Source organism: Ixodes scapularis, unplaced genomic scaffold (assembly GCF_016920785.2).
Source record: "Ixodes scapularis isolate PalLabHiFi unplaced genomic scaffold, ASM1692078v2 PGA_scaffold13__105_contigs__length_92229423, whole genome shotgun sequence".
Classification (NCBI taxonomy): domain Eukaryota; kingdom Metazoa; phylum Arthropoda; class Arachnida; order Ixodida; family Ixodidae; genus Ixodes; species Ixodes scapularis.
The window spans coordinates 66,099,868-66,115,850 of record NW_024609839.1 but is presented as its reverse complement, the minus strand read 5'-3'; the positions used below and the strand labels follow the sequence as shown (position 1 = coordinate 66,115,850).

At 44.4% G+C, this 15,983-nt stretch overlaps 1 protein-coding gene across 1 annotated transcript; it reads left to right on the top strand.

Moving 5' to 3' along the window:
• Positions 1 to 560: 560 nt before the first annotated feature.
• On the top strand, positions 561 to 14,678 carry LOC121048250. The gene is made up of 4 exons (XM_040504361.1): positions 561 to 642; positions 6,561 to 6,663; positions 9,060 to 9,160; positions 14,599 to 14,678. Exons 1-4 carry the CDS (start codon positions 561 to 563, stop codon positions 14,676 to 14,678), a joined length of 366 nt encoding a protein of 121 aa, XP_040360295.1.
• Positions 14,679 to 15,983: the final 1,305 nt, after the last annotated feature.

Here is a 15,983-nt window from a genome sequence, read left to right as displayed (position 1 = left end):
CTAGAGATAAAAGTAACGCGTTACGTACACATCGCGACACTGTTAGCGCGAACACGACATCGGCGCATTTTCGCATTTTACTTCTAAATAGTATTAACGAGCACAAAATTTTATTGCTTAGATAATATAACTAAATGAGCTCTTTTCCGTAGCAATAATAACCTGGATGACATCCCTTGGTCTGAAAGAGAAAAACTGGAACAACCGGCGATCGCTTGTTCGCGCTAACAGTGTCGCGCTCTGTACAAGTCTGGATAGCTCGTAGCGTTCGCCGCAGTCCATCGTAAGGTGAAACGAGGAATATAACATGTCAAGCTTGCGCAGGCGTCGCTTTCTGACGGGCCGTCACGGACTGTCCTGGCACGTTCGTGATTATCGGGGACAGCAAAGCGCGGACCCTTTAGGCTCGCTCGTAAATTCTCGAGCTCCGGCCGCAACGTATAAAGGTCCATCTCATGTGGGCCGCCAAAGAGGGACATCGGAGATCGAAGGGCGTCGAGGGAGCACGCGTTCAATATATACATTTATTCGCTGTTCAACCGAAGTTCACCAGAGCCGATATGCAGATGCTGGCAACGGTGCTACTCGTACTAGCACTCGCTGGAGTGGAGCTGCTGCAAGGGGCCTTTATGAGTAGCGGTGGTGAGTGTGATTTTTTGACTTGAGTGGGTCGTCATTTCTGTTTTAGAAATGCACTACCGCAACCTTTACCCTTATTTTTTTTAAGAGATACAAAATTAGTTAACTGTTCAGCTTAAACAAAACTATAAAAAAAAGTCGCTGGCTAGGTGGCGCAAACCACCGCACGATTCAAACGTGTTCAGCCGTATTCATGCATTCATCCATCTATCTAGCACAGCGGTGGTATCACCGAGGCTTATCAGCCGTCACAACAGAACGTGTGCGTCTGTAGAATCTATTCTGGTCAAAAACGCGACCGAGTTAACTCCTCCCCTTGGGTACTGCGCGCTCCCATTGGCCACAGGCGCGCGTGATAAGTCCACGCTGTTGCCATAGGAAACGTTATAGTGAAACACGAGAGCAACCGTTTGATCCATTTTCGAGTACGGATTGTGACGACATGGTAACGTATGACCACGTATGGCCACATACCTAAAACAGCGCACAAGCACACGAGAAATAAGATAAAAGACAGGAACGATTGGTGACTGCCAACTTATGTATTGTGAAAGAAAAAGAAAGAGGAAGCTTCAGACATGATGCTTACACGCGCCCAGAAGGTAAAAAAAAAAAAGAAGAAAAACTGACGCATTTCTTCTTCCTTCTTTTTACCTTGTGGGTGCGCGTGAGATTCATGTTTGAAGCTTCCTCTCTCTGTCAGCGCTCTTTCCTGTCTTCTATTTTCTTCCTGCTGTGCTTGTGCGCTGTTTTAGGCATGTCTTTAAAATACCTGCTTGCTGAACTTTCTACATTACTACGTATGACCACGTAGGAAGTACGTAGCACAAAGCGGAAGTCGCGTAACTAGGTTGACTGCGGCATAACTTGACACACCCTGTTCTCTTCTTTACCATTTTTGCGAGCTAGTGAGAGTGGAGGAGCTACAAGAACGTGCTCCGGGCTTTCAACGTCCCTGGCGAGCAGGCGCGCTTGCGCAGTGCAAGTCAACGTTCGTGTGAGCATCATTCGGTGCAATGGCCATGTGCTCGTGCTTGTAGCTTCTGTTTCGATCGCACGATGTGGAACAAGGTTTAGGTAGGATTCTGGAACGTACAAAATGGCGGCGATGCCTGTTGTAAAACGATGGCTCGACCAACGCGCACACCAACGGGTTTTCCACGAGCACGCGGATGCCTTCGCGATACACGACGACTGCCTCCGCAGACAATACCGCTTGTCGAAAAGCACAGTGTGTCGGCACTGTCACAAGCTGCGCGACGAGAGACGGCGACCATGATGACCGTCGAGCAGCAGCTACTAATTGAATCGCGCTGACATTTTTTCGCAACGGGTAGCTACAAGGGCATGATCGCCCCCGATGATCACGTATCTAATGTACAGCCGATGGCGATCAGAGCCGTGATGTCGTCGCAAATGTCGTTGAATGCCAGCTGGGAAGAGACGGCTCGGCGGACAAAACCCCAGACCGAGCCAGCCAAGGCATCTGCCAACTAATGCTTTCGTCGCCACCATGCACGGCAAGCTCACCGATGTCGTGCGGTGCGTTGACCGAACCTAGAATTTAACTGAACCTTCGTCAGCATCATCGGGCTGAAGGAGACCGTCACCGTTCTGAAGGCCTCCTGCATTTTGGCGCGAATACCACTTTGACATTAACATCGTGGTGGTAAGTTGACGTTAAAACTTCAGTGTTTATACCGCTTCGAAGTTAGAGCATGCTTATTGCCTATGGCTACAGTTGACCATTTGTTGCGGTTGGTAGCAACCGTTATTCCCGCAATAAAGTCTTAGTGGGTCGGTGATGGTATTTTATTGTATCAAGTAAATGTTTCATCTTTTCACGCCAAGCCTCTGCAGTTCCATGCCAGTCATCGGACAGTCCTCTGAAGCACTGTTCGATGCTCTGCAGTGAACTGTAAGAACAGGTGGGTCCTAAAATGAGTCGTTATTTGATTAGCCAACAGGAGTTCAGTCTGCCAGAGTATCACATTGTTACCCACTGTAGACGAGAAATTTAGCCACTGCATTCTTTTGAATGGTTGTCACCTCCGTGATCAGAAAAAAAAATAAAATGGATCATAAACCTACTTTCCATCGAGCATAAAGGACAAGCGAAAGCAGGGTAGATGTGGGAAGGAAAAGCAAGCATTTATACTACAGAAATAACTACTTCGTAGCATATCTGCAACAATTTTGGTATTGTGGTACAAGCTAAGTGGCTATGCACGTGCTTATGGCAGCCTGTGATTGTAGAATGCTCCCCCATATGGCATCAGCCAGGGGCGTAGCCAAAATAAGAAAGGGAAAGGGGGGGGGGGGTGCTGGAGGCTTCGCGCCCCCCTTCCCTAAATCTGGCCGGTCCTATAATATATACAGAAATTGGGCCCCCTGCCCCCGCACCCCAAGTAAGTCATAAACATGCCAGCCACCTCAGCCCCCCTCCCCCTCATCCCTGCAAAGATCCTGGCTACGCAACTGGTATCAAAAACACTCAACAAATAGTCAACATTATTAGAATAAGCGAAAATACCCTCATTTAGGACACACTATATTCACTGTTACAGTAGCTTTTCATTCATGCAGGCAAAACACACACTTCAGAAAACACTTGTGAAGGCCGCGTTCACAATACTGTCCCCTTCAAACTTTCACGGCGTTAACAAATTCCACACACTAAATTTTCAACGAAACGCGTCAGTTTTACAAAGCTCCGGCAAACTTACATGGCGTTTAACAATTTCCGCCTTCGTCGTCTGATGGATCAGCAGTCAATGCTACACAAATCTCAGCGAGCTCATCGTATGACTCTTTTTTGTTGTTGTAGTTCTCCTTGAGGCGAAAGATGTATATGTGTTATTACGGGAAAAAGGCGGCGTGAGCGTTGTGTCCGAAAGATGGCCAAGAAATTACGTCATCAAGCACGCGCCACTCAAGGTTAAAGGGGACGTACCTCAGAAATAAAACAAAAAGAAAAGGACAGCAACGCAGATGCTTCGTCGCGGAAGCCGTGAAGCCGGCGGGGGGCTGCGCGCCTGCGCAGTGGGGGAGCGTGACGTCACAGCCGGAGCACCGTGTGCAAAAGGAAGACGTGGCGCGCTGCCTCCGTCGCGTCGGATGCGCCTCGGGTTTCATCTGTGCTCGCTGTCTGCTTCGTGGGATGTACGTACTCTGAGGCGACCGAGTCTACATCTACGGCCTCGACATCGGCACCAGCGTCTACATCGACTGCTGCTACCGAATACAATACAGGCAGAAACAACTTTAATACCTGTAGAAACATGACTCGAAAACATTACACCCACGGGATTATAATGCTCCTTTAGCATTCCTAAACGTAAACAAACTTAAATGTCTTCTTTTTTTTTTTGTCGGTGCATTTGCTAACAATTGTCAGCACATGTTTTTTTTTTTTTTTTATTGTTCGCGGTAGTTTCCGTACGAGGCAGCTCCGTGCTCGCTTGATGTCAAAAGAAGGTATGGATTATAGACGTGTAAGAGCACTAAATATCGAAAGGAAGATTTCTCCCGAATGAGTTTACTTTCAAGTTGGTCGCTTGGTGTGAAGGCGAGGTTTTAAATCTTAATGCACGGCAACGCTGAACAAAGGCCAGTTCTCACATGCAGCGAAGTGCTGATGTAGAGCTGCTCACGTGTCGTAAGCTACTTATCGTCTGCCATGAGCGACAGTTTTGACGGTTCCATGCTAAGCTGGTGAACGCTCCAGTCAGCACGCGCTTAGCGCGAGGTGAGCGCCAGGCCTGTAGCGCTCCGCTGCATCTGTGAACAGGCCTTTAAGGTATAGCGTCTTCATTGTCTCAACAACGCCGTCGTTACGAGCCACAACAAAACACCGTCACTTTCAAGCTTCATAACATCGGCACAGATACAAGCTGACCTCGTCAAGGGTTGTATCGAGGACGTTGAACGCCACCTCACCGCGCTCTTCGACCCGGTCCTGCCGCCGAATGGACTCATCCAACATCACAAAACTATTTGTGTGCGCGTTGTTCAAGCTACCGGTCATAAGTCAAACCCCACCCACAGACGAGCATCGCAGCCAAGTTCTTTCAAGTTTTGGAGCCATTAGCTTTCGTTTATTTCACCAAGGGTACAGTTGTCATGTTTAATGTAGATAATCCCGTGCATTAGCGGCAAACAGAGGCTTTCTATTTTCACGAAGGTTTCCATGGCAACGAGCGTTGAATCGTCACGCGCACTGAATCTAATGGGATAGCGACGTACGTACGTAGGGACGCGTAAAGACATAACAGCCGTTATCTTTCTTTTCTTTGTTTTTGCATCAGCTCTTGAGCAAGTAAAAAAGTAAGGCAAATAAATGCCCAAGATCATGCGGTCGCGCCACTTTGTTCAGCTGCGAAAGAAAATAGCGTGGTTTAAAGGGGCTACCGTCATATTTACTGTAGTAAGGAAGGGAGCAAAGAAATTACTAAGACAGCCCGAAGGAAAATTTGTTGCATCTTCCACCCTGTGTTCACAACCGATGCTCTTTGCGCCAATCTCACGACGTGTCAATTATTGTCACAGAGTCGTCGTCAGCGCGATATCCTTCCGGAGTCTCCTTCGCAGGCAAGCAGGACATTTCATTTGTAGCTTCTGCTGACGGCGGCTTCACAGAGGATGATCGGTGACGCGGCGTACCTTGACGACGCGCCATCCGTATCGTGCAGGAACAGGAAAGCCAACGACGCGAACGAGGCACCGACACCGCAGTATTGTTACCGCGGTTTTCGCCGTGTTTGTTTTCAAAGACCGCAGCTTTGCACTGAGCCGCAGGTCACACTACTCATACATCGTAGAAAAGACACGGTGTTCCCTTCAGACGTGATGCCATAGATCATCAGCTTCATACACATGTAGATTTCAAACATTTCTTCCAACACTTCTTGTGTGACGATTGCCGACCTACACGGAAGACCGAGGACAGTCCCTTTAGACTGTCTTTTTGTATGTTGTCGTAGAGGCGTGATTGTGGATTTCAGAGCGGCAAAGTTACACACGACTTAAATGTGTTCCTTGGTACCTTCTTGTCGTTAAAGTGGCACCCTTTGGCCGAAAAATGAGCATTCAATCATTTATACATTCACTTACTGCCATAGAAGCCTCTCCTTCCCCTCCCCCCTCCCCCCCCCCCCCCCCCCGCACTGCCCCCCCCCCCCCCCCTCCTTTCCCCCTGCCCCTATTTTTTGTGGAATGCTACAATAAGCCTCGAGGTACGAGTTACACAGCAATGGGGTACAGACGAAATGTTTAATGACGGATGGCATGATAATGGGGATGGCGTTGTGAAAAAGCTCTGCAGTACATGTCTAAGGCTATAATGTTTCTTTCTGTTATGTGCAAGAAGTGGCCAAATCGAACCTGATACCCTTAGACAAAATTTAAAAAGAAAGACCGTCCTCATTTGATACAATTATATTGCTACAAGAACTTCGCATTGATTTGCACCAGGGGTGTCTGTATTCAGCGGTTCTTTCATCGTTACAATTTGGGGCTCAGAAACACTGACAATCACAGTTTCTTTGGGGCCTCCATTGACAATAAACTGTCTCTCAAAGACAGTCTTAGGGTTCTAAAAGCAAGCTCGTAATGAACCTACTTCTCGCTTGTCCTCCTGACGTAGGACAGAAGAGAAAGAGCTACAGGTAAAACAAAGCACTTCCGTATTAGAGCCGATAACTGCGACGACCAGAGGAGGTCAGCATGAGAATAAATAATTAGGCTTCTACCGGGAATGGAGCGCCGCTCGCACCCTCTAGACAATAGAAGTGTGTCAACAGCTCGCCTCAAACACCTTAATAAAACCCTTTGTGACCAGATGCTAATCTCGAAAGTACGAGGCCCTTGAAAGCCCGTCGCAGAAATCCGATTTTCTTTCTTTCTTTTTTCTTTTCTTTCAGTAAATACACCACAGCGGTGTCTCGCCAGCGGACCTCAAACCTGGTACGATGATGTCAAGTGTGTCAAGTACACTTGCCTCAACGGTTTTGTGGGGACATCGAGGTAAATATTTAGCCAATATCTCGACCTGTGCCGCAAGCTTAGATAAAAAACAAAAACAAAACAGGCCCTTTTAAGTTAGGAAACAGCCACCCAAGCTTAAAAGAGAATAGACCTTTCAGAAAAGCATCACAAAGACAACGTTAACGACAACCACATTTTGAGCATCGTTCAATACGGGAAACGTGAGATGGGACGCGGGTTCACGCCGGACGCTGATTCATTACTTGTTTCCGATTCACACCCCGCTCTCGCGTCAGGTGGGTGGTGTCATAATCCAGGTCTACGAACTTGAGATCCAGAATGTGTTCGACATGCCCGCGGATTGGCCGAATTCGGACAAGAAAGAATCAAAGAGTGCGAAACTGAGAGGAGAGAATGAAACTTTGGGGAAGGAGTTTCGGTCGTCAAGAAATTAATTTTGTCGCCGGTCGTTAACCGAAATGGCGTCTTGTCTCAAGTGCTATACGCGACTCAAACTGTCAATAGGAGGCGCCACTTGTTTTCTAAAATGACGGTTATAGTGAGGGTCGGAGATGCGTGCTGGTATAATACTTGCTCAGACTGTCTAGTGTGCTGGCTTCACTGAGTGACACAACTTATCCCCGCTTATAGGAGGAAGCTAGGGTGTTTGGCCCACCGGTCACCTATTTATTGTGAAAACAAAAGCGGTGTTTAGCGCGATATTTACACCAGGAGGCTCGTTTTAATCCAGGAACGAAACCGAAACAAACTTCTATTGGATTGAATTACCCGATATAGGTGTTAATCTCGGTTTTTCTTCTAAATTCAAGACGTGTCTCACTCCGTAATTATTAAACTAACTAATAAGTTTGCGGAAACATTATTTTGTGACATACATGTCCGATCCAGGCAGTTCAAAAATATTTTGCAGAGTTCAGTGTCTCTTTAAAGACAGGGCCCTTCATACACCTTAGAACTATCAGGATACTGTATTTGTTGAAAAAATCTGTGCTGAGAATTTTGTGCGCTTCCTGTTTTTTCTCACTTAGATAATTGTCATGTAAGATAATGAACAGCGGATTGAGATTGGGAGAAAAACTTTAACGAAATGACTGCTCTTATTTCAAAACATTACCATATTGCATTAAATTTTACTCTCTGGGTAGATGTTTTAAAGTACCTACGGTTATTTTTGTGATATATACTTGTAACAAGTAGGCATAGTTTCGGTTTGCTTCAACCCGCTTGGTGCCATTTTCGAAATAATGCATAATTCTTTATTGAGACAAAAACACGGGACGGCAGAAGCGGATCAAAATCGGGACTGTCCTGGCCAAAACGAGACGTCTGGTCACCCTACGCTTTGGTCATACTATAATGCGCACCGCGCCTAAAAAGAGCTATAACAGTAACGTTCGGAATCTCCCCGTTCCCCCCACCCTCCGTCTCAACATAAAACTGTGATATTGAATGAGTTAAAACAGCGCAAAAAAGACGAAGGACCAGTAAAAGGAAACACACAGACACAGCGATGTGTCTGTGTGTTTCCTTTAACTGGTCCTTCGTCTTTTTTGCGCTGTTTTAACCCATTCAATATGACCATCAACCAACTCGCCCAACTTTCCACCTTGATAAAACTGTGCCCGGGTATTTCCATTGTCGTGAACTTTCTAGGACGTCTTGCAATCTAGAAGTGGTCATTTCATTGACTAAAGACCAACAACAATATGCCATCAAAAACAAACTGCTTTTTGGATTAACGTTTTATTGTAATAATTCAATTTACAAGCTCTAAGCATTCTAACAAACTTACATTCGTGCGCGGCCAATTTCCGCATTAAGAAAGTGATCAAAGTTCCCGACAATTACCCTCAGCACAGAACTACAGATGGCGCTACCGAACCTTGCTGAATGTGGGCGGACGACAGACCGCCTCTCGGCAGCCACTCGTGAGCGATGGGTTCCCACGTGGACGAGCGGGACTGCTCGGCCGCTTCGTCCACGCGGAGAACTTATCCCTCGCGAGTGGCTCACAAGAGCCATCCGTCGTTCGACCACATTCAAGCAGGGTTCGGGAGCGCCATCTATCGTTCTGCGCCAGCAGTAAAAAGTGTTGAGAACTTTGCTCACCTTCTTAATGTGCAAATCGGTCGCGCATGAATGTAATTTCGGGTTTGTTTAGAATACTTACAGCTCGTAGATTGAGTTATGGCCTTAAAACGAGGATCTCAAGAAGCATATTAGTATACTCCTTGAAGTAGCTGCTGACCATAGTACATTATGCGGCAGCGGTAGTATCTTTTCCTGTCCGCCGTTAAAACAAAGCCTTTTTTATCTCGCCTTTTTTTTTTCTGCTTAACCGCAGTTATTGGTAACAAAAACATAAATAGCACCTATCCCCCGATACGTTTTTACGCTTTTATTTTCACTTTCAGTTGTGGCAAGCACTCCTCGCAGCCACTCCCCAACAACTGCAAGTACGTGAAAGGAACGGGACGTTTTCCTGGATGCTGCACCAAACTCATGTGCCACGAAAGTAAGGCTCCATTTTCCTTGACGTTTAAAGCAGTGGAATTCTAGCTTCCAACTCAATTAATCGAGTCTAACTTCTTGTTTTATTGGCTTAACAAGCGGCATCCTCTTCGCGAATAAAATTTATAATTTTAATTAAACGTCCGAAAAATAATACATTATTACTGATCAAAATTGTAGTATAGTACCATTAGCATTAGCGTTAATATTAGTATTAATATTTGTAGTACAGTAGTTGTAGTAGTAGTAGTAGTAGTAGTAGCATGGGTGGCGGTAGTTAGTTACTGAAAGCTAAAAACAACGCACATTCTGCTTCTCACTATCGCTGCTCATCCAATGAGGTTGCGGAATAAGCCAACAAGAATGTCTAAGGATCAATCAGGAAGCAAGAAGCGTCAACATTGTAAGCCGTGCTGAGATGGGCACTGACAGGTCAAAATCATTTTTTAATGTTATTATCGGAAACGATTGAAAACGATGCCTGGACAGCCTTCAAAATTTGAAACTTGGAAACTTAGAATTCGTGAAGTAAAAGAACAATTTCAAAAGGCCCAATTTGGAACTTCCGCGCGACCCGCGCCAGCGCACTGACGTCAAAGATTGAGTCGTCCTGCAACTCCAGTTTCCCTTACACCTCCGAACCGCCGCGACCCGAAGTGTCTTGTTCGTCCGCGTCCGGCTCTCTTCCGTGCGTGCCGCCTCTCGCTGCGAGGAGACGACGCTTCACATTCGAGTCTGAAGTTCTTTTAGGGCCTTTACAGCGGTCTCAAATTCTTTGAAACGGGTGTGAGGTCGAAGAGAACGCGCAGTGGGCTTTTGTGAGCGACCTCAGGGGCCACGTCGCCCCGGTTCTGCGTGAAAGGCTGCCCTGGCCGAGTCACAACCGAAACTACGGTACGCAGACACCAAACCTAGTTGTTTTGACCGTTTGACTACTTCCTTTTTGAAGTCTCAAGGGTCGTCGGGCACCTAAGAAAGAGAACTTCGTCCGATTCCCCGACTGACCGCTCATCGTCAGTGCTACATATGCCGAGCGCCGCGGTGCCGCCATATTTTCCGAGGGAGGATAATAAGTCAAGAGGTGACATTGGTCCGGACTCCGATTTTCAGTATTTCAAGGAGGGCCATAGAGCGTTCAGAATTCCGTTATGTTTTTCAAATGCCGTTATTAAATACTATGAAAATCTCGCCTAGACTCCTTCTGAATTTCATAATCGTTTACGGCACAAATACAAAGACGTAAGGAGGTGAAAAAGAAGGAAATGCCACAAAACACGCGCGTGGGAGGTTTTCTTTTTTTTTTTTTTTGCGTTGTGGTATTTTTTGTGTCTAAGACATACTACTTACAGCGTTTTAGACAAAAAAAAAAAAAAAAAACAACCTTTGGGGTGTCAGTGCCTTTTTAAGCTCTCGGCGACTATAGCGAGGGACTGTACTATGCTACGCCGTCAAAAGAACAAAGATCCTCTATGACGGCAAAATAAGTGGTAAAAATTTAGTGTTCGTTAATTTTCTGCTAAAGCAAAACGCGCAAGTCTGCCAATCACGCATTCGCGCTAACTGTGTAGCGGAGTGTTTGCGGTGCGGTGCACTAATGACGCATCTTACTTCGTATATATATTTTTTTTTAAATTTGACTCCACCTATCCATGCGTCATATATAGTCTAGCAAGCCTCAAGTCATTCGCTTTTATTAAAGTGGTAGCTCTAGGAGCTCGTGTCGCGCCGGCGTCGGTGGCGTGCCAGGAAGCTGGCGTGGCAGAAAAACCGGCAGCGTCCCAGAAAATTCGCGAAAAATCTGATTGGTCGATAGCGTCATGGCGTCTCAGCCACATGACCTTGCGCAGGAATTTCAAACAGGTCCCACAACGCTCACGTGAAACATGGCGTCACGAGTGGGATGAAAGTGATTAAAACATGCCATACAAAGCAAATTAAAGGTCGCGGCATGCCTCAAACAATTTCACTTTATAATGTAATTCATTTGATTTAAATATAATATAATAGTTTATTTTCACTCCAAAGGAGTGTGGAGAGCAGGGGAAAAAGCTGCAGTTGCAGCTTGACAGGCCCCTGCCCCCAGCACTTGACATAGAATACACAATAAAATTCAAACTAAATAATCACTCAAAGCGTTGCAGAACATTTAAAGTCTAACCAACGAAGAGGTGGAGTTACAATAATACAGGCATAAACGCACAAAAATATATATACCGGGTCAAGTAATAATCAAGTAATGATAACGCTAATATTATAACTGGTGAATCAGCATAAATAACACACTATACATGCAACACGCCGTACATACACACATACATACATCACATACATGCCTACATACCTAGTCAAGTAAAACATAAGGTGATGAAATTGCAGACATCATGATGCACAAGAAAAACCATACGTACCTACTATACAACAAGGTCACATAAGAAAAATACTACAGCGAGAAACCATATAAGCATAAAGAAAAATTCGAAAACGTCGCATCAGTAAAATATGAAATGGGACTTCATGGACTGTTTTGTTGATGTTTCGAGTGTAATGTTTTGTTTTGCGAGGTTGTTAAGGAGAACAGGCAAGGTATGAAGTATAGATTGATGTGCGTACGAGGTTCTGACGGTTGGTATTTTCCGTGTTTCGGGCTGTCTGATATTATACGATGGTATGTGTTTGATTAGATTAAATAATTGTAGCAGTGGTGCGTTGTTTATTGTTACTGCATTTTTGTAAAGAGAAACTAGTCTGAAATCGTGCATTTTTAACACATTTATAATATTTAATTCATTAAAATACTTACGAGTTGATGTAATCCATGGAACGTTAGTTATAATACGTAGAGCCCTTTTTTGTGCGACGAGTAACTTTAACATGTTCTGATTTGTAGTTGTTTCCCATATGACATGACAGTAAGAGAGAGTCCGCAGAAACAAAGAATTATATAGGAGTTTTTTTTTGTGTGTGTTTTGTGGCAAAATATGTCTATGTTTATTCATCAAGCCATTAAGTTTGTTTAATTTCATGCCAACGTGGTTTTTGTGTTGGTCCCACGTAAGATGTTCCGAAAAGAAAACACCCAGAGCTTTAATTTCCTGAACAAATTCAATATTATTTCCGCCCAAGCAAAGGTTTGTAGACACACGTGCTATTTCATTTCTGGGTCTAAACAATAAGGCCTTTGTTTTATTGGCGTTAATTTTTAAGCAGTTCAAGTCAGCCCATATTTTTAAGGAAGAGAGAAAATTGTTAGCAGAAACTATAAGTTTGTCGGAATAAGTGCCAGTAAAAAACAAGGTTATATCATCAGCATGTGCTATTGACTGTACTTCGGTATTGATATTGAAAACGTCATTCATATAAATAATAAATAATAGGGGCCCCAAGATGCTGCCTTGTGGGACGCCTGATTTAATATCCTCAGTAGATGATAGTAATGAATTATGAGATACGCACTGCTTACGGTTTAGAAGATACGATTTAATTAGTGATAACATTGTTCCACGAACACCATACATGTCAAGCTTAGCAATTAAGATGTTATGATTCAAGTGGTCAAACACCTTAGAAAGATCTATAAAAATGCCGAGTGAAACCAGTTTTTTTCTTCAAAAGCTTCAATAATTATCTCTTTCTGCTTTATGAGCGATATCTCAGTCGACATATTTTTCCGGAAACCAAACTGTGAATTAGACAAAAACATATGCTTGTTAAAAAAAAAGTTAATTAAGCGTGAATGGATGATTTTTTCAAGTCCCTTGGAAAATACAGGAAGAATAGAAATAGGCCTATAGTTGGAGAGATTATTTATATAGCCTCATTTATAAATCACGGTTACTTTAGCGGTTTGCATTCGTAAAGGAAAGGGACCTGTTTCTAACACTAGATTAAATATGTATGTGAGTATAGGGGCAAGTAAATCTAATACGTATTTTATTGGCTTTATTTGTAAATCATCTATGTCACGAGATTTAAAAGTACAACTTAAAAGTTAAAAGTTTAAGTTAAAAGTTTAAAAAGGACAACTTTGACGAATTAGGCGGGATTCGAACCCACACCCCTTTGGTTAATATTAGGGAATTTCCGTAGACCGCGTTGCCCCCTCCGCTAAGCGTTCCGCAACGAAGAAGTTGCTACTGCGCCTGCGCGCCGATAGCCTTGACTGTGGAGTTCCCGCTATCGTAGCGGGTTGCGGAGGGCCCTTGCGGGACGGCAAAAACGATCAACGAAAACTCCCTATTAGTACTACTAGTTCGTAGCTACCGAAATGAATCGCCAAGGCGTAGGAAGAAAAGAAGAGACTCAACGGTTAGACGTTTAACGCAGCTTTCATGTTGCAACAGACTACGGCGTCCGTAATAAAAAATTAAACTGTTTTTTGTTCTGTTTCTCTTTCGTTTTCGTTTTTACCGCATAAATAAATCAGGCATCGCAGAAAGTTGTAACCAAGAGTGAACCCGTGACGCTAGAGCTGGTAAAACAATGTAGAAGTATGAGAACAGCTTCGGTACCTGATTCGAAAGATGAAACAAAACAAACAAGAATTGAATAAGCCGGCGTCTACTTAAGCCTAATACTGTCAAAACAAGAAATAACATTATCACGGAATATGACATTTACTTCAGTGAAAACCAGGGGCGAGCAACAAAGAAAACAAGATTGAATGTCTTGCTGACAAGTTGTTTCCACCTCTTCACCTTTCAAAGATTAGTAGTTTATTTATAAAAAAAAAAAAAAAAAAAGATTGGCCTTTTTTTTCTTTCTAACGAACCCTTTATACCAAACTAACAAAAGGTCCACAGTGGTACGGTCTTCAGAATTTCAGCCCGCAAACTTACGCAAGAGCAGAACGCGAGAATCGAGTGTCCATTTTGAATATGTAACTCAGTGAGGCTATTACGCTACACCACAGAATGGTTAAACGGTCATTTCTGCTAACTTAAAGAAGAAAAGTAAGGGAGAGAAGAAAAAATGGCAGCGACTTTTATCTCTAAAGTCTTATATATGCATTAAATGCAGATTTAAAGGTATCTTTTATATTCGGCCAGATGACAATAAAGAGTCGTTTCGGGGAATGAAAAAGAACGTATATTTTCAACTATATCCTGCTAAGCCTAACGGGAAAACTAACAGTTGCGTATTTCACGTGACATTAATTTACCCACCCGATTTAGCGCCGAAACTGAATTTGTGTTTAGGTCACGTTAGGTAAATTTCACAACTAAATTTAGCGTGGAGACTGAATGTGTGTACATACGTCGTGTACGTCTGATTCTATGACGTAAATTCCCCCGCTAAATCTAGCGGGAAATGAATGATTACAATTTCGGGATTGAGTCTACCGTTGGAAAGCGTTTTATCCTTTAACAATGAAACAACAGATATAATGAACGAATCCTTATGGAAGGACATAGGGTGAGAGCAACTTATGAATGTCTTTCGCAGACGGCCCCGGTAAGGTGTTCCAGAAGGGAGTCGGGCCGATCGTGCCGTTCCGGGGTCGCCAAGCCAGCGAAGAAGCGTAGCCTTCTCTGGCACAGCAGCGGCGGTCGATGCAAGAAGCGAAAACCGGACCAGGCTACAAAAATATTGTTCCTTTCCGGTTTCCCTCTAGAGGGTAAAAACTTGCTCGATGGCGCCATCGCACTAGAAGCTTGAAGGGCACATCTTCACGTCGGAAACAAACGAGCTAATAAAGTACATTTCGTATCGTGCTTGCTTTTCGTCTGCCGCGAGCGTCAGATATGTACGGAGGTTGCAACGCTTCTTGCAACAAAAAAAGAAAAAAGCAGACGACTATTAGAATGTGGTTGAGTTTCTACATAATTAAAAAGACTCGAGGTTAGGGTGACCACCTTCTTGCTAGCGGAATGCGGGACACGGGCCGAGGGGGTGGGGTGGGGGGGGGGGGGGGGGGGGGGGGGGGGTTGAGGAAATTTATTAACACACACACCACGAACCGAGGCTTTGTTAATACATTTAACATCGTGTGCTGTTTATACACCTGCTAATTGTATTGCAGCAATTAAGCTCGATTAATGTTTACTAAAAATAATATATCTCTTATGGTAAATGTGTTATTAAATGTGTTATTAAATGTGTCGAAGTTGAAAACATAAATATCGACTGTAGCCGAACTCAATGCACCAGATAAAAATAAGGAACATTAAATCTCTTTCGGGTTATTGTTTCCTGTTAACGCTTACCTTTATCAAGATAGTCAAACACAAAGTTTTAACATTAGGTTCTTTTTCGACCGTTCCCAGTTGCAGGCTCTGCCTTGTGTGGCTGTGTTCACTAAAACAATGATCCACAGTAACCCTTTTGCATTGACAGAGCAATTTGAAAATAATTACAATATTTTCTATTAAAACTTTTGGCAAGCAATCTCTCTTAGAATAATTTGCCACCAAGGGGAGAGGCACAACGGAGCATGCGCGTCGGTTCTCCTTCAAGAACGACTGTCGTTTTCCGGAATGCTTGGATAGAAAATGGTGTACCATTGCGATTCACACGATTACCAGCGACCTCCGGGCTTCCCCGTGCCCCACTGTTCGGCAGCGCCATAAGTTGCAGAGTGAATTTTACTACAGTATGAAATGCTGGACATTTTGAAGGTTTGGATTTCGCTCGCGGGAAGCGGGACACAAGCCCTTAATGCGGGACAGTCCCGCGAGTCGCGGGACAGGTGGTCACCCTACTCGAGGTATACTTAAGTACTTCTTGTGAGTTGTGGATGCCAAAGTATAAATGTCGTTCTTGCGCGCGTCCTCGTGAAGTTGCCGCGCCTCGCTGACACCGGCCGTGCCGCCGCTCGGTATTCGGCGTGG

Coding starts and splice junctions, on each gene's coding strand:
- LOC121048250 (XM_040504361.1), top strand. CDS start 561: ATGCAGATGCTGGCAACGGTGCTACTCGTACTAGCACTCGCTGGAGTG. Junction 6,664..9,059: donor GGTTTTGTGGGGACATCGAG/GTAAATATTTAG, acceptor TTTCACTTTCAG/TTGTGGCAAGCACTCCTCGC. Junction 9,161..14,598: donor CAAACTCATGTGCCACGAAA/GTAAGGCTCCAT, acceptor TGTCTTTCGCAG/ACGGCCCCGGTAAGGTGTTC.